At 42.5% G+C, this 22081-nt stretch overlaps 1 protein-coding gene across 1 annotated transcript in view; it reads right to left on the bottom strand.

Annotated features, from left to right (window-relative positions):
* Positions 1–22081, bottom strand: part of CRIM1 (cysteine rich transmembrane BMP regulator 1) — a 218335-nt gene that overhangs the window by 87100 nt on the left and 109154 nt on the right. The window contains exons 9-10 of the mRNA XM_006151377.1: positions 14991–15112; positions 1639–1821 (exon numbers count right to left, since the gene is read on the bottom strand). Of these exons, the coding sequence (XP_006151439.1) occupies positions 1639–1821; positions 14991–15112 (305 nt within the window). The remainder of the gene's footprint in view (positions 1–1638; positions 1822–14990; positions 15113–22081) is intronic.

Raw genomic sequence — 22081 nt, 5'->3', positions numbered from 1 at the left:
ATAACCGGATCCATGCCCAGACAGTTCATGGTGATTACACGGAGGTTCATATCTGCGCTTTCACACCACGGCTCTCCTCCCGTGCTGGCTACAGTATTTTCTAATGGAGGAAAGGACGCATTGTTGGGAGCATTTATTCCATGCTAGGAATGTTGTTTAGATACTTCACATATTTGCAGATCTTCACTATTATGTGGTAAATGTAGCTCAGCATCAACAGGAAAGGGTTTTAGGAAAACAGAAAGTATGGAATGTGGCATGACTGTGTTCTTCCACTTGTGTGCAGATACAAGACTAACACGTATGACTAGAGCTGCGGTCCAGTCAGGCCACAGAGGCTCACATGGTCTCCTTTCTGGGGAAAGTGTCCAGAGGTGTGTGGTCAGAACATGACAGAGTCAGGTGTGTGAACATCCATCCTGGTTTTACAGTGAACTCAGACAAATGACTTCTTTTCTGAACCTAAGGAAGTTTGTTCATGTGTTTGTGGGAGAGAGAAAGAGAGGGAAAGTGAGAAAGTACTCCCTATGGGGCACAGTCACGCCAGAACCCTTCTCCTCCATTTCTCCCACTTTTGGAATTTTGGCCATGCACACACACATGCCTAGCAAGTTTCTCACGCTTCCGGGTCTGAGGCTCCAACTGTGGAGTTGGCTATGTGCACTCCAGGAGTCTTTACCACCACACGACTGACTGGCTCCTGAATCTCAGTTTCTTAAACCTTAAAATGTGGTGTAATGGTTACATCCCTGAATTCCCACAAAGCTGACCATGGTTCAAGTCCTGGATCTGGTGGCCTAGAACCCATACTGTGTGTGTGTGTGTGTGTGTGCGCCTAAGATCCTGAGAGGCGAATGGAGGAGAAGGGATTATAGCATGGCTATCTCCCCTGGGGGGTGATTTCTCACCTTCGGTCTCTCTGTCTCTCTGGTGAGCATGCACGCCCTATAGCAAAACTCTCTGAGAAAAAAAAAAAAAAGTGTGGTGGTAGTGAATGATGTCCAGAGGTACTGTTCTTCAATGTTCCTTACTTACGAATACCAGAGATGGGAAGACAGAGCCTATGAGAGTAACATGGGAATATTGCTTCTTGAAGAGAAGAGGGACTATAGAGAGGGCAGGTCCCCGAGTCATGCCTGACACCTGGCCAGTGTCACTGGCCTACCACACCACGACCTCACCCTAATCTGCACATATTTCCAGAGGAGCAGCAGCAGCAGGATCCTCATCCCACCTGGAGAGGCAATGTGCCAGCACAGAGGCAGGGTTAGCTCCTCTGTGAGCGGACCACAGAGACTGTCAGTGACGGGGGCCGCCCTCTCCCAGCAGAGCCATCTAAGAAAAACGAGTGGTGAATTCCAACGTCCCCGTAAAGATCTAGCTCTGCTTCAGGACCCACTGGCTAAGGAACTGTGGAGCTATGTGGGAGGAATGGAAGGCAAGGTCAGGAACACTCATGCTAACTGGCTCTCTCCAGGGAAGTTTCATACAGTCTCCCCGGCACTGTCCCCTTTTTAAAAGGCAGACCACGATGTCATAAGCAGCGCTCTACTTTAGGGTGACGCGAAGTAGGTTGGTTCCGACATTACAGCTCTGAGCCACGTGCACAGCACTGCTCTGTACCCGGCACCTGCTCACCTTCACATACTGGGCAGCACTCCCCCTCGGGCACGTAGTACCGCTCACAGCTCAGCTCCCCGCACTGGGCAGTGAAGCAGATGGAAACGCCCCCTTGGCACCGACAGAATCGACAGTTGTCCATTCGAAACATGTCTCCATCATAATATTCCACATTGTTGAATACACAGGCTGGCTTTGTTTCTGAAAGGAGGGAAAACAAACAGGGCATATTCCAAGTCATTTTTGAGTGGTATGCTTTTAGGTTTTCCAGACAGCCTCTAGAAAACTCTGTCTGAATGGGAGGAAATTACACTTTAGTGGAATGTATTAAACTTAATATAACTTTAGTAACAGAAACAATAAAACAAAATAGAACAAATGTATTGTTACCCTGTCCACACCAAGAAATCTAAACTCGTCTTAGCAAAATCTACACCAACTTCCTCCCATCCAAAATAAAAGTAAACTTGATGACCATGAAACTCACATATTTGGTGTGTGATTTAAATGGATTACATTTGTTTTGTTAAATCTCGAATGAATGCTCTTGCTTCCACATTAGGTTTTGTTCTGGGTCAGAAAATTTACGTAGACTTTTTTGTAGTTGGTGTTTTGTTCCTCCAGTGTTTTCTCCTAAATTCCTATTTCTATCTGGTTTAATAATCTACAGCTTCAATACTGTTTGGCCTTTAACAAAACACTTAATACATGCACTACTTTACTTAATCCTAATAACAAAGGTCTAATGTAGACATTACTGCACAATATTATCCTGAGTTTAGAAGTTAAAAAAAAAGAGAGAGAGAGAAAGAAACCTAGGTAAATTGGCCAGTTACATATTTAGCAAGTGACAGGAAAAACAAAAAAACTAACACTAATAAAACCAGTAGCTCCTTAATTAAAACCTGAGCTCTTCCCACTGTGTTTCAAGGTTCTGGTCTTCCAAGGACTCATAGCTCCCTATTTTATACTCTCATCATGATACAAAGATTTTAAAATTGTTCTCTGGCCTAAAACATTCTCTTTATGAACTAATTTGTTATTTCTAATTTTGGCTGATTTAAAATAATTCCCACCAAAGACCTCACAAGAAAACACGACTACAGATCAATATTTCTTATGAATATATTGGGTTGTCAGAAAAGTCATGACACATTTTTGCACAGAAAAAATAGGTTATGACTCTGACAACCCAATAGGCATTTAAAAAATCACTAGCAGACTATGCCTAGCAATACATAAGAAAGGGGCACACGACACAAATGGTTGGAATCCACTAAAAAAACCACCAAACTTAGAACTAATGCAACATTACTGAGTACAATTTCAAGAACAGCAACCAAAAACCAAAACATGTCTCTAGACACTAGCAACAAACTACTAGAAAATGAGGGTAAGAAAACAACCTCATTCTTAATAACATCCAAATAACAAACTACTTAGGAATACAGTTGATAACATAAGCATATAATTTGTACTCTGAAAAATGACAAAGTATGGAAAGAATTTGAAAGGGCTTGATAGGTGAAAAGACATTCCAGTATTCACAGACTGGAAGACAATTTCGTTAGGAAGAAAATAGTCCCCAAATTAATCAACATGTTTAATGTAATCCCTATCAAAATCCTAGTTGACTAAAGAAATGAACAATGATCCTAAAATTCTTACTGAAATACCAGGGACTCAGAATTGCTAAAATAATCTTGAAAAGAAGAACAAACTTAGAGGACTCCCTCTTCTGATTTCAACACATAATCTGATGCTATGGTCAACGAGACACTGTGGTTCTAGAATCAGGACAGATAAATAGTTCAATGGAATTGAGAATTCAGAAATAAATTATCAGGGACCAGCAGTTAGCGTAATGGCTATGTCGCTGGACTCCCATGTAGTCGACCATGGTTCGAGTCCTGGACCCGATGGCTTAAACTCACGCCGGGCATGTGAGCATGCGTGCCCAGGATCCCGAGAGGAGAATGGAGAAGGGATTGCAGTGTGGCCATCCCCCCTGGGGGTGATTTCTCGCTTTCTGTCTCTCTGTCTCTCTCTGGTGAGCACATGCGCCCTATAACAAAAACCTCTCCAAATAAAAAAATAATAAAAGAAATAAATAAGTGATCATATTTATTGATTTTTGACCAGGATGTCGTGCTAATCCAATGTGGAGAAGAACAGTCTTTTTATTAAATGGTGGTGGAGCAACTATCCACACGTAAAGGAATGAAGGTGGACCCTCTGGTGCCTGGTATCACATATTCAAATTAGCTCAAAATGAATCATAGAGCTAATCTAAATATAGTAGCAACAACTATAGAACTTGCAGGAACAGCTTATGAGTAAGTCTTTGTGACCTTGGATTAGGCGATGGTTTCTCAGATATGACACCCAAGCATAAACAACACAGCAAAAATAGATAAACTGGACAGTCTACGTTTGTGATTCAAAGGACACCAGTATGAAAGTAAAAGAAGGGGCAAGTAAATGGTGTAGCAGTTGTGTTGCTGGACTCCCACATGGCCAACTGCGGTTCGAGTCCTAGACTCAGTGGCTTAAAACTCATGTCAAGTGTGTGTGCATGCATGCCCAAGAACCCAGGAAGAGAATGGAGAAGGGATTGTGGTATAACCATCCCCTCCAGAGGGTGATTTCTCACTTTCTATTTCACTGTCTCTATCTCTCTTTGGTGAATATACATGCCGTAAGGCGAAAACCTCTCCAAAAAATAACAAAAAAGAAAAGAAAGAAAATAAAAGAAAACCCACAGATTAAAAGAAAGCATTTGCAAATATTTCTGATTAAGGACTTAAGAACTGTTATCACTTAAAATAAAAAATAACTCTATTGATAAATGGGCAAACACGTATCTTATTTCTTCAAATAAGATACAGAAAAGGTCAACTGATACAGGAAAATATGCCCACATCATTAGCCATTAGGGAAATGCAAATCAAAACCACAATTAGACACCATTTCATATCTACTAGGATGGCCATAATCAAAAAGATGTAATAACAAGTGTTTATCAGGATGTGGAGAAATTGGAATTCTCATACGTTACTAGTGAGGATGCAGAAACAGCTGCTTTGGAAACAGTTTGGCAGTTCAAAGTATTAAACAGAGATTTATCATGCAACCAAGCAATTCCACTCCTAGGTATACACCCAAGAGAAATGAAAACGTAAGACACATAAAAATGTGTTCATAAATATTCACAGCAACATTATGTACAGTAGCAAAAAAAAAAAAAAAAACAACAACAAAAAAACCCCTAACTGTTCATTGACTGATATGTAAATGACTAAATCTTGAAAACACTATGCTAAGAAGTCAGTCATAAAAGATCATATACTGGGACCAGCAGTTGGCGTAATGGCTATGTTGCTGGACTCCCATGTAGACAACCACGGTTCAAGTCCTGGACCCGGAGGCTTAAACTCACGCCAGGTGCATGTGTGTGCATGTCTAAGATCCTGAGAGGAGAATGGAGAAGAAATTGTGGTGTGGCTATCCCCCCGTGGGGGATTTTTTGCTTTCTGTCTCTGTCTTTCTGGCGAGTGCACACACCCTACAGCAAAAACCTCTCTCTCTCAAAAAAAAAAAAAAAAATACTGGGGACCAGTAGATGGCGTAGTGGTTACGTCCCATGTGGCCAACTGCAGTTAAAAGTCCTGGATCCAGTGGCTTGAAATTCATCCTGTGTGTATGTCCGTGTGTGCCCAAGATCCCAGGAGGAGAATGGATGAGAAGGTATTGCAGTGTGGCCAGCTCCCCTGGGAGATGATTTCTCACTTTCTTTCTCACTGTCTCTGTCTCTCTCTCTCTCTGGCAAGTGCACATGCCCTAAGGCAGAAACCTCTAAAAAAAAAATCATGTACTACATTCTATTTATATGAAATATCTATAAGAGGCATATCTCTAGAAAGCAGGTTCGTGTTTGCCTTTGGCTGGGAGATCTGGCAAGAAATAGGCAGTGACTACTAATAGGCTCAGAAGATTCTTGGGAGTCTGGTGGAAGGTTCTGACATTGATTGTGAAGATAAATATGTAACTCTGAATATACTGAAAACTACTAAATTGTACAATTTAAGTTGGTAACATGTATGGTACATGTCGCATACAGCTATTACAGAGAGGCACCCCCAGACTGAAGAAAGTTCTGAGCGGTTGCATCCTTGTTCAAGGATGCTGCTAGTCACATCCTTCATGAATTCCTCTCTCTCCCCCAAAATAATTCCTTAATATGTTGCCTAGTATGCTTGAAATACTTTCAGCAACTTTCACTGCATTTTAATTTGAGTGTATTTACATTAGTATGGCACCTAAGGACAATTACTTTCTCATGTGACTTTATAACAATTCTGCTGAGAAGACAGAACAAGTGTTAATATTCATTTTTTTAAAGGGGAAAATGCAAGGTAAAGCAATTAGGTGGCTTGTCTAAAGCCGGCCTGAGACAAGCTATGCAGATGTCTTTATGCACGCAGTAAATGTGTACAGCTGAGTCTTTTTTCATAGTGTTATCTGTAATAGTTTTTATTTTTTATAAGTTTCTTTTTAAAATTTCTTTCATGAGAGAGAGAGAGAGAGAGAAGAGAAAGCAAGAGAGAAAAAGAGAAAGCAACTCCAACTGCGTCCCATGCCACAATTCACTCTCACCCTTCAGCCCAGGACCACAGGCATGTGTGTACCTGGTATACTCAAGGAGGTCTTCAACTTGGTCTGGGAACCTTCCCATGTGGGACTGCCTGGCAGAGCATTGCCTTTTACCAGTGAGCCATCATCTGGCTCTTGGATCCAATAATTCTTCCTTCAAAAAATTAGTTAAGAAGGGGACCAGCAGTTAGTGTAATGGCTATGTCGCTGGACTCCCATGTAGTCGACTGCGGTTCGAGTCCCGGACCTGGTGGCTTAAACTCACGCCGAGCGCGTGTGCGTGCATGCCCAATATCCCGAAATGAGAATGGAGGAGAAGGGATTGCGGTGTGGCCATCCCCCATGGGGGGTGATTTCCTGCTTTCTATCTCTCTGTCTCTCTCTGTCTGTCTGGCGAGCGCACGCGCCCTATAGCAAAAACCTCTCCAAAAAAAAGAAAAAGAAAAAAAAAATTAGTTAAGAAGAACATCTTTTTTTATGGGACCAACAGATGGTGTAATGGTTATGTCACTGGACACCCACATAGTTGACCATGGTTCGAGTCCTGGATCACACTGGGCAGGTGTGCATGCACGCCCAAAATCCCGAGAGGAGAATGAAGGAGAAGGCACTGCAATGTGGCCATCCCTCCTGGGGGTGTGATTTCTCGCTTTCTGTCTCTCTGACAAGTGCATGTGCCCTATAGCAAAAATCTCTAATAAATAAATAAATAAATATATCAAAAGAAAAATAATCTTTTTAAAAAATTTGCCAGAGGGTGCATGTGCTCATTGGGGTAGGGAGGGCATGTGGGAGGAAGCATGCACATGCACACGTACTCAAGAAAGCACTTTTAATGGCGCATGGTCACACTGCACTTCCTTTTCCATTTCTCCTTCCTTCTGGGATTCTGAGCAAACACACACACACACACACACACATCCTGCATGTTTCTGAAGTCACTTGTCTGGGACTCAAACCACTTGGTCAACCATATCTAGCCACCTTAACCACTAGGCTACAGGCCGGCACAAGAACCATTTTATTGTAATTCAGAATTATTTTATATCCTTTTAACCAACATATTAATCTAAGCTGGGATTGAAAAGAACTGGACTATAAATTCCAAAAACTGTAGAAAATAGAGTGCCTTCATACATCAGACTTACACGCTGTGGAGTGAGGCACATGCTATCCCCTAACAAAGTGCTACATTTCCCTTCAAGGTGAAAAATAAAAAAATGGCAAGCCGACCAACAGTAATTGCTTAGCTGAGTTAATCAAACACAATGGTCATCTGGGTGGAGCCATCACTTGGTGCCAGACTTAAGGAAGTGAGGAGGGGAGATCCTGGTTGTGAATAAAGCTGTTTTTGTGGTGGGCAGGGGGTGAAGAAGATAGTGGTACTGACAGAGAACTGGGGCCCTTAGGTTTTACTAGCACAAGCACAAGAGAGCGAAGAAGTGGAATTTAGCAAGATAAACACAATCCACAAACTATAACCAATTCATTAGAGTTTAAAAGAAAAAAGGACATCAGACAACACAAGGAAATCTCTGGTGTTGACAGGCATTTTGGAGGCTCTTTAGAAAACTGCATGCAGGAGAGAGCAGAAAGCTAGCTGCGGCCTTTGAGGACCAAGGACCACTTAGTTCTTCACCTGCCTGGGACAGACGCGAATCTCAGCCAGCACCTCTAAAAGGATGATGTAAGTCGATGTGGAAAAGGAAAATATTATAAGTAATTTCCTATCTGATCTGTATTTTCTTGATGCAGAGATGCATGAATGAGAGTCTTCTTGGTAATTTTTTGTGTCTGTCCAATTATAATTTATGTTTCTAAGTTCTGGACCCTTTACTTCCTCTTTAATATATTTCAAAATTCCTGAAAAAAAAGCCTTACAATACAGACCATCAGTGAACACTACTGCCTGTCAAATTAACTGACTAGCACAAAGTAATACGTGTATAATTTTTTTTAAAAAAATGAGAGGGTATACACACTCAGCTGAGACAGAGAGAGAGAAGAGGGAAAATGAGGAAGCATACTTCCATGGGAGATGGTCACATGTAATCCCCCTCCGGCTCTCCCTGTTGGGGTTTTGGGCGTGTATGCACATGCACCTAGCAGGTTTTGCAAGTCTCCAAGTCAGGGACTCACTCAAACCATGAAGCTAGCTATGTGGGATCCAGCTCACGTAACCACTAGGCTATGGGCTGGCTTCTAATTTCTAAAATTTTTTTCTTAATTATTTTTACTTAATTTTATTTATTTATTTTAGTTTGATGAGAGAGATACAGAGAGAGAAAGAGAAAGAAAGAAAGTGAGAAAGCAAGCCACCAGGTCCAGGACTGTGGTTGGCCATGTGGGAGCCCAGCGCCCTCAACCACCATACCACTTGTCAGCTCCACTGGCCTCTAATTTTAACAAAGGAAAAAACTAAAATGTAGAATTTCACAATGAATATGAAAATGGAGGGGGAAAAAAAACAAAGAAATAAGCTTTTATTGCTCCTTTTCTTCAGCTCTTGGCAGGAAACAGCAAAGATCGTGCCTCTGGTCTTATTTCATTAAAAGGTGGGGTGGATAGCACCTGACTGGACAGACATCAGATGCCCTAAATGTATGACAGATTGGAACTTTCTGACAATTCCTCCATAGGCCAAGAGCAAACTGATATAACAGAAAGACAGGGAATGTGGGTGAGTATCTAAAGGGAAAACGATCTCTTCTGTGGGGGAGCGGGAAAATGAGTATGCTGGAGTACACCAAGTGGATCTCACTTCGGGATAAGGGAAAAAGAGCCACACTCACAAAGGAATGCAAAGATTCTATCACTTTTTATTTTTTAAAGATTTATTCCATTTCATTTATTATGATTATATTTAAAAGTTTGCTATAGATCGTTTATTATTATTATATTTAAAAGTTTGCTATAGGGTATTTGTGCAAGACAGAGAACTCCCAGATCTGGGACCTGAACCATGGTCCGCCATATGGAAGTCCAAGGTCTCAACTGATCCTCTCACTCTTAAACCAAAGTAGCTTCGTAAGGCCCCTGGAACACAAGGGTGGTGGGAGCGACTCAATGAACACACCCTGAGTGTAGTATTTCTTTCAAAGTGCCAGACTCTCTCTCTCTGTTACTGTATTGGCAGACATCACGTCCATAGAAATGTTACAGAGCATAACTGGTCTACAGACAGTGGGTTTTTAATAGTTTTTGGTACTGATTTTCTCATACTTATAGGCTGCAGATCTGAGTTTTCAGGCCAAAAGTCTACATGTGAAGCAAGCCAAAGTTGGGTATAGCTCTCCTGCAAATGAGCAATTTTACATGGAACCGTCTCAGAGAAAATTCTGCCCTGGCCAAGCAAGAACATTTCCCATTTTTATTAACCTTTTATACAGACCCTGAATAAAACAGGAACTAATTATGAGGTGGGCAGCATGGCCTTCATTGACTCTTAGTTATTAGTGCTCATTTAAAACCTGTATTTCAAATCTACTATAAGAACAGAGTGCTGCAGGGACAGTGCTGTGGCAGATAAAAACTTAGAATGACATAAAAATAGGCTAAAAATACATCTTTTAAAAATACAAGCTACATTTTACTTAGGCCCCCTTCATCTGAACTTACTCCATAACCAGCTGAACTTGCTTTTGGTCAACCCTGCTATTTACGAGTGATGCCCTGTCCCTGCCCCATCCATCCTCTGGTCTTGGCCCTCTCTTTCATACTGAGGACATGCTCTAATAGCTTTGAATGTGGACTAACTTCAAGATATACCTGGGCCTGCTAACTATATTGCTATGTATGGCTGACTAGTAAATACGATAAGGCTAAATTATTTTTGGTAGTTTCAGTTGGTATAAATATAATATCCAATAACTTAAAGCCTAAATACTACTTTGTTTACTTAGGGAGCATTTTATAACTAAGTGATGTTGGAAGAGTCGGTTATTGGCTGTGACATGCAAACCAAGTTATTCTAACTGAGAAGGCTGTGTACAGGCCCTGGACAACTGAGCATATCTATGCAACCAAACAGCGTACAGGGATATCAAACTCAGATGCCTCCAGATGCTTAAAACAAGAATGGCGAGTCATGCGTAAGAAAATACAGGGTTACTGTGACAAAAATCAGGCACACGCCCATCTAAAAGTACAGGCCATCACTTAGTTTTGGTTTACTGCTGATAAGACACCTGTCTGTGGGCCAGAGCAGACATGGAACTGGTGTAGGTGTAGGTGTGAGTGAGGTGTGGGACTCTTCAACCACTGCCTCGGGCGTCATCCTTCTGGGTGATGATTTTAATGGCTGCTACGTTTATATGAAAGGAATTCAATCACATCACTTGCTCCTTTGTTTTCTAAACAAGGTTCTCATTCAAACACCTTACAAGCCCTACTTTCTACCCTCATCAGAGAATGCAGTCCCCGAATGTCATGATCTGGTTTGCATCTCTCTTACTCATTCCACTGAGACAAAACCACATCAAACTGCACCAAGAAGTAATATTTACGGAGATGTTCTCTCCATCTATTCACCCAGGCTAGTGTTGCCAATTCTTGAGTTTCTGAGGTCTGTGCGATATTTTAAACTGTTTTTGCTCTAATGCTTATCTTTTCTTTCTTTTTTTTTTTTTTTTTTTTGTTGTTGTTGAAATGGCCAGATAGCCACATTGAATCCAGCTCCCTTAATCTCTAGGCTATGGGGCAGACCTATAATGCTTATTTTAAAAAACAAAACAAAACAAAAACAAAAACACAAGCACATGGATCATCTGGACAGCAGCTTAGGAAGTGTATGCTGGTATCCGATATATTTATGTACTTGGGGTTACATTAACATCCATCTCACTGTCTCCTTAACTGGGGCCTTTGAATCAAATATTCAACCATGCTGGAGAATACTTAAACTTGATACACAATGCTCCAGGTACCTAAGATCTAGCTGTACCAATCTAATCTCTTGGAACTACCTTCATTGAGTTGCAATTTTTTAAGTCTATTTCCTCCATGAACGAGAGAAAGAAAGGGAGCATGCCTCCACAGAGCCCTGACACTGTGATCTCCCCCCAGGCTCTGACCAGTCCCAGATCATGGGCAAGCAGGTATCTATGTACTCAGAGAGGTCTCAGGACACGAACCGGGAATTTTCCGTGTGAGACTGCCTCACAGAGCATGGTGTTCCACTGCTGTACCACCGTCTGGCCCCTGAGTGGCATTTTAATATTTTGCCTTTGCTTTTTATTGAGAACCACCATAGGAAATCCATTTTGTACTTGTGGTTAGTGCCATTGAGCACATGATCTACTTCATCATCTAGTCCTTATAATTTCCATGTGAGAAATCTCCATTAGACAGCCAGCGATGCCTTGTCTAGCAGGCCTTAATTTTCTCTCTGAAAATACGTACTGTGTATCTGATCCTGTCCCCTCTTCACTTCAATGGCCAGGAGGCGGGAGGCCTAATATCACATTTAATGCTGGTGGCCACATAAGACACATGACCTGTATATCTTGGGCACTTTCTATTTGATGCCTACTTTCAACTCAACGGTATGATTCTCTTTTCCCATTAATATTTTATCACCACATTATTGAATTTATTCCCATTATAAAGTTGCTATGAATCTTCTGTGGATAAGCAAGTGTGTGTATGTGTGTACGCACAAATCTCTGTTCTTCAATGATAATGAATCTTTGATATGCAGTATCTTCTAACAGTGACCTTCTCACAATATCAAGAGTCTTCCAGGACATTGGGTGGCAAATACATTCTCACTCTTATATATTCTACATGTACATACGCACACATGAAAACATGAGGGGTCTTCAAAAAGTCTGTGTAAACTGTGTATTATGAAAAAGTTGAATTTCAAAATTTTTGCACCAAAATAAACTCATGCTCTATTTTTTTTTTTTTTTTGAGAGAGGTTTTTACTATAGGGTGCGTGTACTTGCCAGAAAGACAGAGAGACAGAAAGTGAGAAATCACCCCCCAGGAGGGATGGCCACGCTGCAATCCCTTCTCCTCCATTCTCTTCTCAGAATCTTGGGCACATACGCACATGTGCCTGGTGTGAGCTTAAGCCACCGGCTCTGGGACTTGAACTGAGATTGACTATATGGGAGTCCAGTAATGTAGCCACTACGCCATCTGCTGGTCTCTCTCTGATTCTATTTGTTAATGAGCTTTTTGAACTCCGCACGTGTGCACGCACACGCGTGTGTGTGTGTGAAAATACAGACTTTGAGGCTGAATGTCCTTAAGAATACTCTGTAGGGTGATGAATCTCCACAGTATTATAGTTTCTAGTCTCCTCCACAATGGAATGAATAACATCGTAATAGCGAAGATCAGTCAACAGGTTCATGGTGGCAAGTAAGAAGCAACGATCAGAAACACCATGACCTTGTTTTGTCATCTCAACATTTTCTCATGGCAGACGGCAAATCCAATGTATGAAGTCAGGGCTCTATAAAAACTGGCTCTCAATGGGGGCAAGTCTTGAGGACCGACCCCAAGGGTTATGAGGTGGGGTGCGCGGAGACTGTTGTTAATGAGATGTAAAGTTAATGTCCTGATTAGAAGACATTTCCAGAGACAAGAAACAAGAGCAGAAGAAAGTGGCCTTTCTTGTCCAGAGGAAACAACTGCAAATTTTATCACTAGCTGTTTATTTCCAGGGAATGAATGACTTCGAATTAAAGTGAAGGATGGTAAAAGACGGGAGATTCCCACAGAGCAAGCCTTCTATAGGTTGGTATTTAATAGCCACCTCTAGAGAGATCTACTAGGGTGATATGAATTAGATCACTCACTCACGTTTTCTTCCTCCCTTGCATCCCTTGCTCTCACTCAACAAAATCTGGGTGTCCCCTGTGAGTCATATAACATGCTAATACCCACAGACGCAAGAATGAACATGACAGACGCCTGTCCTCTGGCTGTTCTCATTCTAGAGCGAAAGACAGAAACGAGTATTCTCAGAGTATAGAGCACTGGCAAGAAGCATATCCGAGATGTAGGAACCAAGGCTAGGGAGCGACTAATTGAGCGAATATTGTGTCTCAAAAGGCACAATATTCATAGCACATCCACTGCAATAAATTACATTTTGCAGCAGTACCAGAGAGGAAAAGGCCATCTGCTGGTGTTTAGCAGATGAATGGCTGGATGATAATGGGGTGGGAAGAAGCACTGAGCAAGATTTATGCACACGGGCCTTTTTCTGTAGCCATCCATACAGACCCCCATGCTTATATGTACGAGGTCTGTAAGTTAAGATGCTCAACTTTACCATTTCTACTCCCACCCCCAATGGTCAGGACAGTGTCCTGGCTGTGAACGAAGGTGGCACACAGAATAAGGACTACATGCATTTAGGGTGCAATGCTAAGTGCTTCACACATAGTCAGCACCTCATTTAACTTACTGTTATCACCCCATCTCACTGATGTGGAAACTGAGCTCTAGCCTGTGTTCTCTTAACCAGAAAGTCGGACGGCAAGTGTTTTCTTCAAAGCAAAACAAAGCAGCATGTGGCCACTGGACTAAAATCACAGATACAATCAAATAGGGTGTCCAACTTTGACATAACCTTTTTGGGGGAGGGAAGAGACTTGGGAGGAGTACGGAGAATCCCCTGAAGCTGTTTGTTTTTGTTTGTTGTTCTTTTTTTTTTTGAGAGAGATCATTTTGCTATGGGGCACCTGTGTTTGCCAGAGTGACAGAAACAGACAGAGAGAAAGCAAGCAAGAAATTACACCCTAGGGGGATGGACACACTGCAATCCCTTCTCCTCCTTTCTCCTCTTGGGATTTTGGGTATTCATGTACATGAACCTAGTATGAGTTTCAAGTCACTGGGTCTGGGACTTGAACCTCAGTCAGCCACGCAGTAGTCTAGTGATGTAACCCATATGCCACCTGCTGGTCTCTGAAGCTGGAATTCTTACAAGCAGTGGCTAATATAAATGTTTCTGCACATATAATTTTGTTGTGTCTGTCCAAACCCACCTTCCTTTTCCTGTGTACACAAATCTGACTAAATAACACTGTACCATTACTGACGTCTATCATGTTTGAGTTTTGTTATTATTATTATTATTATAGTTTTTTCTCAAAATTCCATCAGAGAATCATGATTTAGGTTTTCCTCCCTTTTAGAATCTAAGTTCAATAAACACCAAGTTACCAAATACGAAACTCTCTTATGAATGGTGAAAGGGAGAGATGGAAGAATCTTGTGATTCTTCGGTCCCTGTTCTGGGCCATAAGGTCTGCTAAAGTAGACCACTACCAATGCCCGACCTCTGGCCAACAATATTCTAAGTAGGAAATCGCTAAACTTGATGAAGGATGTATTTTCTGTTCCAAACTAGTATCTCCAATGTGGTTTTAATTAGATTCCCTCCCGATAGCAATGGGACAGGTTACTGACTGACTATAGCAGCAATGTAAGAGGCTCCATGGTCCTTTTTCTGAAATCCCCAAATTTCTGCAATTCTGAAAAAGAGCATAGGATGACAGCTACTGGAGCCTGCTATTCCACTTCCCAAATTATCTTTCTGCTGGACGGCATGATGATTGCTATCCTAACTTTCTTTATTGCATTTGGGATCTTCGACAGACCTTCTTTCTGGGTGACCTGCAGTGTCCAAGGCTGAGCCCTCCCCTCCTCCTCCTGCACAAATGTACACTCTCTGAGAACAAGAGAACCCCACGTACCATTAACACATTCAAAGACATCACAGCACTTTCCGGGTGTCCCATCTCCACGAGAGACTATGCGGGGAGTAGATCCCACCTCACACACGGGGAAACCACATAAGCCAGAGAGACACTCGCATCTGAAACCAAAGAAAAGGGAGGAAAACCCCATGAATAAAAACAACACAGAAGTCGGGAGACCACGAACAAGTGGCAGTGGCTGTGACAAAGTTTCCCATCTACATGGCACTGCCTCGTTTATCTGGTGTCACTGGGGAATGGGAAGGGGGAAGGGTTCTAACATAATTTGCTTTCCAAATAACTAAGGCTCATCTCCTTTATGTACATCCCGATTTTTTATGTTAACCATCTTGACAGGAATATTTCTAAAATGCATTACCTCATTTCTTACTTAACCAGACTGGTATTGCAGGTAACAGACATTTTCTGGATGACTCGGGCTGTCTTTACATGCATACGTTATGTTAGGCTGTAAATCAATGACGCTCCGGCAGCTAAGATGGGATGAATGTTTCTGTGTTAAATGGCCCCATGTGGCTGCTTTGTTGCTATTGATGTTTAGGTGTTTTTTTATTTTTCTCCCCCAGAGATTTTTCTGACTCTTCTTCCCACGATTAAGCTTTTCTGTCTTTTCTTGTCCACGTGATGGTCTCTAGAAGCACTCTTATCTTGGGCAACATTTAATTCTTGATTGTGCATGATAGGAAACAATAGACTGATGACTGAGGAGCTCCTCATAAACAAGGGCACGAGCTGTAGTGAATGGGCGTTGTTGACAGCTGTCCTAGAAGCTCTGCCGTGACACAGGGCATCTTCTAGACTACCATACGTGCACTCAGCTCCAATGCGCAGGAGGTTCTCCCTGAACTGCAGGCTGCCGTGCTGCTCCAGCCCTTAACTTCAACCCTGTTGCACCCCTGGCCTAACATACTGTAGGAACCCTGCAAATATGGGTAGGCAAGGTAAGAGGGGACAGAATGTCTTATCTGCTACAATAAAACAGAAGGCAAGAAATGACAAGCTCAAGACCACCGGGTATTCGGTATGTAAATATAACACAAGACTTCTGCCCTGGGACCCCCCTGGGGCTATCAGTATGGGATGGGCAGTGGAGATGATGATGGTGGAAGCCCTAGATTGACCGAAGTAAAAGGAAGTAATCTTCAAAAAGGCAACCTGGCAAAAAGTGGGTGGGAATTCATGTACACTAAGGGTCACGATCAGGGGAGGTAATGTTCCCAACAGAGAAAGACTATTAGCACAATTAATTCTATTTATTTATGCTTATTTAAATGATTGGTTTGTTCTCCTATTGTTCTTTAGATCTTTAATAAGTTAAAATAAGGCTGGAGTTCACGAGTACCTCAATAATCAGGCTTAGAAATTTAATTACATTTATAGCTACCTGTGGAACTAGAAAGGAAATGAATTTAAGTTAAAAACCTGCACCAAGGACCATTAAAAGTACCGGAAAGGTGTAATGTCCCTTTGCCCCCAAGGCAGACTTTTTCCATGTGGACGCATAGTTCCATTGGGCTCCCAGGAGAAGAGAGTGTTACATAATTAAGGTTTTGCTGCAATGGTATTTCTGCCAGTGGTTGAAGAAGTTACACCAGTGTTGTGTAAACCTAGCTAAAAGCTCTCAATGCAGTGGGTAATCCTGCAGGACAATCACTTTCTAGGGCTGAGTTAGTGGGAGCTGGGCTTTTAGTGCTTGGCAAAGTTATCTCACACGTTTTCACGCTTATATGCCTAGCCACGACAGTGTTAAGTACATCATCATATCACTGTGATATTACAGAAACATCGTATTATTTCCAATGACTGCATTCCACACTGTACAACTTAAACTCCGAGTTTATAGATGAGCGGGGCTTGAGAACCGAGAGGCCACACCCTGATCCTAAAATCTAGGTGTGATTACAATGGAAGTATCCTATAAGAATAGCTGACTAATCTTATACATCTTCAGTAATAAAATCCCTCATCTTGCCTACTGATGTCCAGTGAACCACTCTGATTTCAGTACCAAAGAGCATACAATCAGCCAAGAAAGACAGCCTCGGATTTGTCCTTTGACATTTCGGTCACTTTTGCTGAATGTGGATGTGCGCTTCTGTGCTAGGCTATCTGCGAGGCTGCTGGAAACCACACAACGCTGGGTACCATGACCAAGCCTGCCCTAAGACTTTTCTCCTTTTGTGTGTGCCCTATTTCCCAACATTTGAATACCTCTATTGTTTTACTAGAAGCATACAGGTCATCTCCAGCAGGTTGCAGAAGATCTGAAATTGCAACAGCTGCCTCTTAACCTACTTAGGAAAGGAAAATGCTTGATGTTGAATTTTTACTTCTAAACCTGTATGACTGCATATTACAGATGCAAGGATTCAGACTCCTAGGTTTTGCTAGCTGGTGTGTTCTGGCGCCTGGCTCCTGTGTTCTTCTTTGCAAGTCCTTCCTACACACTTCTCACGGCTTTCCCTGAACCTGAAATGACCATCCCAATAAAGAACAAACTTAAGAAACCACAATGTGACATTCTGGGCTCATGTCAGATATCTACTGAGCAGGTCTCCATTCGGTTGAAGTCTTATGAAACTGCGATGTTTGCAGGCTGAAAACGGTCAAATAGCAATTCCGTCTAATTCAACATAATACATTTTGACAGATATGCCAGTATTTACTCTGTCATGTTACAAAAGGGGACCTCTATCATGCCCAATATATGCTTGGGAAATTTATTTTATCTAGAAGTGACGATAAGTCCAGTGTAGTTTTTAAAAATTCTTGTTAAGGTTATCCTAGCTTCTCTGGTTTACTCACACTGGAAGTTGATGTCCTTCTCTTCTAAAGGAACAGTGAGGCACACTGCTTAATGAATAGACCTGAAATGAACTAGGGTTTCCTGCTCTGTGCTTTCCCCTAGAAGAGACTAGATTCTCTCCTACTGAGTCATGAAGAGGAAATGCTGAACTATAGAACTGAAGCATGCAAACTGAACCTTGTCCTCACCACCTTCTTCCTCTTTATTTTAACTCTTCCCCTACCCTGCAACCTTCCCCCTCCCCTCTACCCCAATCACTGCAGAGAGCAAAAAAGTCAGAGGAGAGATGATGGGCTAGAGGCAGAGGAGATGAACTAGCTTTAGAAAGATGCCTAAGTGGGGACCAGCAGTTAGCGTAATGGCTATGTCGCTGGACTCCCATGTAGTCGACCGCGGTTTGCGTCCTGGACCCAGTGGCTTAAACTCATGCCGGGCGCGTGTGCGTGCATGCCCAAGATCCCGAGAGGAGAATGGCGGAGAAGGGATTGCGGCATGGCCATCCCTCCTGAGGGGTGATTTCTCGCTTTCTATCTCTCTGTCTCTGTCTGGCGAGCGCACGTGCCCTATATCAAAAAAAAAAAAAAAAAAGATGTTTAAGTGGCTGTCACTGCAGGCTCTTCACTTCTGAACTCTCTCATTTCCAGCTCTAAATTTCCAGCTCTAATCTGGTCTCCCTCACCCAAGTCTCTTTCTTGCTCAACCTAGGCCACACCCACCCTAACTCAGTCCCAGTACTACTGTATCCAAAACCTTCATTACTCTTCATTTCATGTATCAGTTGTTCAGCCCAGCACTCAACACTGCAGTTCACATGCCCCAGTAGGGTCTTTCATTTTTCTTATGCTACAAGTCACACTCCTCTCCAGACAAACCCTTGCCTTGCTGTTCTGTGTTGCTTGCCCTACTGGCTCTGGAACATTCCTTCTCTTTCTAGGCCAACCTCAGATGGTAGCTCTGTCTCTGAACCCCCAAACACTCCACGTTCTTCCAGCCCTTCTCTTACTCTGTTTTATGGTGACTTGAGAACTCATCTACTCATCATATGTGTGCATATGTATGTTGATACATATATCCATCCATTCCCTCCCCCTAGGGTGCCTGTGCTCACTGGAGAGAGAGAGAGAGAGAGAGAGAGAGAGAGACAGTGGGGGGGGGGAGTGAGAAATCACTCCCAGGGGCATTGGTCACCTGCAATCCTCTCTCCTCCATTCTCTCCCTGGGATTTTGGGTACGCACGCACATGTGCCCAGAGTGATTTTCAAGCTACCAGGTCCAGGACTTGAACTGTGCTTGGCCACACTAGAGTCCAGCATCTTAACCACTACACTTCCTGCTGGCCTGATCGCACTGATACTTCTATACTGTGAATTTGCAAAGGCCTTTCTAGGCAGAACTACTTGTATGACACCTTGGACAAAAGTGCTAAGAGCTTTAAAGACAAAACAGCTTTACTGCGATACTCATATACCTTAACATTCACCCTTTTAAAGAGTACAGATCAGTGGCTTCATATTCACAGAGCTGTGCCACCATCACTGGTTCCCAATTTCAGAGCATGTTTATCTCAAAAAGAAACCTGTTCCCACCAGCAGTCACTTCCCTTTCCTGCCCCAGCCCTGGCAACCACCATTTTTGTTCTGTCTCTACGGGCTTGCCTATTCTGGACAGTTCATATAAAAATCATACAATATGTGGGCAAAGTGCTTTTTAACTTCAAACAAGCAGTAACCTGTATTTGCAATTTTCCAGAACTGAGTCTCTAATGTGATCCTCAGTATTAAGATAATGCTCCATCAAAGCACCATGTTAATAAATTTCAGCATAACGTAATCACAGCTGTAGCCAGGTGGGAGTTGGTTAAGCTATCATCTTTTTATTTTTCTTCCTTGAGTAGGTAATGGATTTCACTTCCTGGGCATCCCAAGCACCTGAACACAAAGATGAACACTCCGAAATCATCTTAACCCCTAGAGGGCACTACTTCCTTAGGAGGCCCATGCCGGCTGGTTCTGCGGGCTTCAAGGCAGGGAGTGCATGCATTTTTTTTCCCTTCATGTCCTTTGCTCTCTGAACTATGCAGACAATCCTGGGAAGGCCGGAGGCCAGGCTTGAAGTTGCAGGTAAGTCTGGCCTCTACCTATCTTTCTGCTTCCATAGCCTGCTGGGTCCTCCATACACCCCACACCCTACCAAAAATGGCGACCTGCCATTCACTAAATCCTTCTATCAGAATCCTTCTACCTGCCTCTTTATCACACTCTATGCTCAGCTCATGTGTTCACCCAACCTCAAAGCCAGCCTCCTCTTTTGACCCTGACAAGTTTCCCACATCCTGAAATACTATCCAACCTATTAGGCCATCTCTGGTCAAAAACAACCAGGACGAAGTTTCCTTGATCTGACCTGTAACAGTGCATAGTACTCTGGGGTTTACCTGTTCATCACATTAAGTCAAAAGCATGGAATTCTGCTAGTGCAAGGGGCATGTCTTATTTGTCTCATAAATGAAAAAAAAACCAAACGATAAAGACACCTAGCAAGCATCTGAAATAAACCTTTTTTTTCCCATGGCTAATAGGTCAGGGGTTAGAGCACACATTATGTTTTTTATTTTTACAAATTTTAGACTGAGAGTTTATAGATAAAAGTTTTTCCAAGTGAGAAGTAAAAGTAAAGCAGGGGGCAAGACCATGGCATCTGTTTAAAATGCATATTCCAAGGTGCCTGGAATCAAGAGCTGTTTTTCTGTAGTTCTTGAGGGGATGGTGCTCTAGAACCCGACCATACAGTGAACTCTCCAGAAGACTCACGTAAGAGAATCTGGGACCCACTTTTCGAGAACCTCATGCGTACGGGTGTAGGGTATGGATGACCATAGTTTAATTTACACTTTTCATTACAAAAAGCCTCCAAGTACAACTCTTGATGACATTTGAATGAACTTGTGGGCTCTTAGTACTTCCTTCTGAACTTTATCAAAGATTTATTCCTGCCTGAATATGTTTGCTTAGGAGAGATACCATGAAGGAAAATAAAGTGACTTTCTTCCCAATACCAATGCATACCAGAAGATGTGTGAACGGCAGCGAGTCACTTAACTCTTGGAGACTCTGTTTTCTTATTCATTAAATGAAATGGCTGGGTCATAGTAAACTTTCTTTTAGTTATGAAACCCCATGATTCCCTTCCTGTCATTCTCGGGCCAATCACTGCCACGATCTGAAGACAGCTCATCTTCTTTGCTTCTCGTTCACTGTGTCCTGTCTTTGAGCACATCAGTCGTCCTGTACCTCCTCCTCCACACAAGCACCCCGACCTTCAGGTCCAGTTCAAGACAGGCCTTTTCTCAGAAGCCTGCTCGATGATTTTGTTTATCTGAAGAGAGGGGGTGTAATAATTACACATCTATAGCTTGTTTTTTTTTTTCCCCCTAATAAAGAAGACTCTAAGCAGTGCAGGAGAAAAAAATGATTCACCAGCTGCTGACGGTTCCCTATCACTCGGCCTTTCATAAATAAGTTGAAGAATCAATAGTTTGCTTTACCAGAATCACTAGAGAACTTTAAAGGATGCTAAACCACAGTGGGTTGCTGGAGGAGGACCTGGGGAGTGGAATCCTCTTTGCCACTCCCAGGGCCCTTTCAACAAGGAATAGCAGTGCTCCTGACATGGGATCCCGTGGGGGGCACACGGAGCTCAGGACAGTGGTTCCAACACTCCTCAGCATGCCACCTGCAAAAGAGGAAGGAAGCAGCGAGCTCTCAACCTCCTCACCTTGCCCAAGGAGACCCTAATCTGTGCCCATATCCTGGAGGGAAAACAAGTCAGCAGAGCCCTCTAGAAAAGATACCTTGCAATATCAGATTTATTCCACGTCTGCTCTGAGTGCTTGAGCCGATGAAGAGGAGGAACATGTCTGTCTATAAATCAAAAAAGTACTATTTACAGAGGGAGGGAGGGCTCCCTTTAGTGAAGAAACGAGGATAAATGAAGAACTGAAAGGGCAAAGCACGTGTGTTACTAGGATTTCGCACAGCGTATTAATGAGATAGCTTGTCGGGAGTGGAAATTACGACACATAAAACACAGACCTATGCTATAAAAAGTAGTTTCAACTTTAATTAGATTTGATGCACTACTTTCTACCGATTTTTTTAAACCTCTTTCCAGGAATGTACAAGATTAAAAAAGGATTGCAAATGAAAATCCAAAAAGAACTAGGTTCCCCACATGAGGGTGCAACTATCCTTAGGGAAAACGG

The sequence above is a fragment of the Tupaia chinensis genome, unplaced genomic scaffold (genome assembly GCF_000334495.1).
Source record: "Tupaia chinensis unplaced genomic scaffold, TupChi_1.0 Scaffold000317_1, whole genome shotgun sequence".
NCBI classification, from domain to species: Eukaryota; Metazoa; Chordata; class Mammalia; order Scandentia; family Tupaiidae; genus Tupaia; species Tupaia belangeri.
Note: the sequence above shows the minus strand (reverse complement) of the source record. Positions and strands in the feature narration are given on the sequence as shown.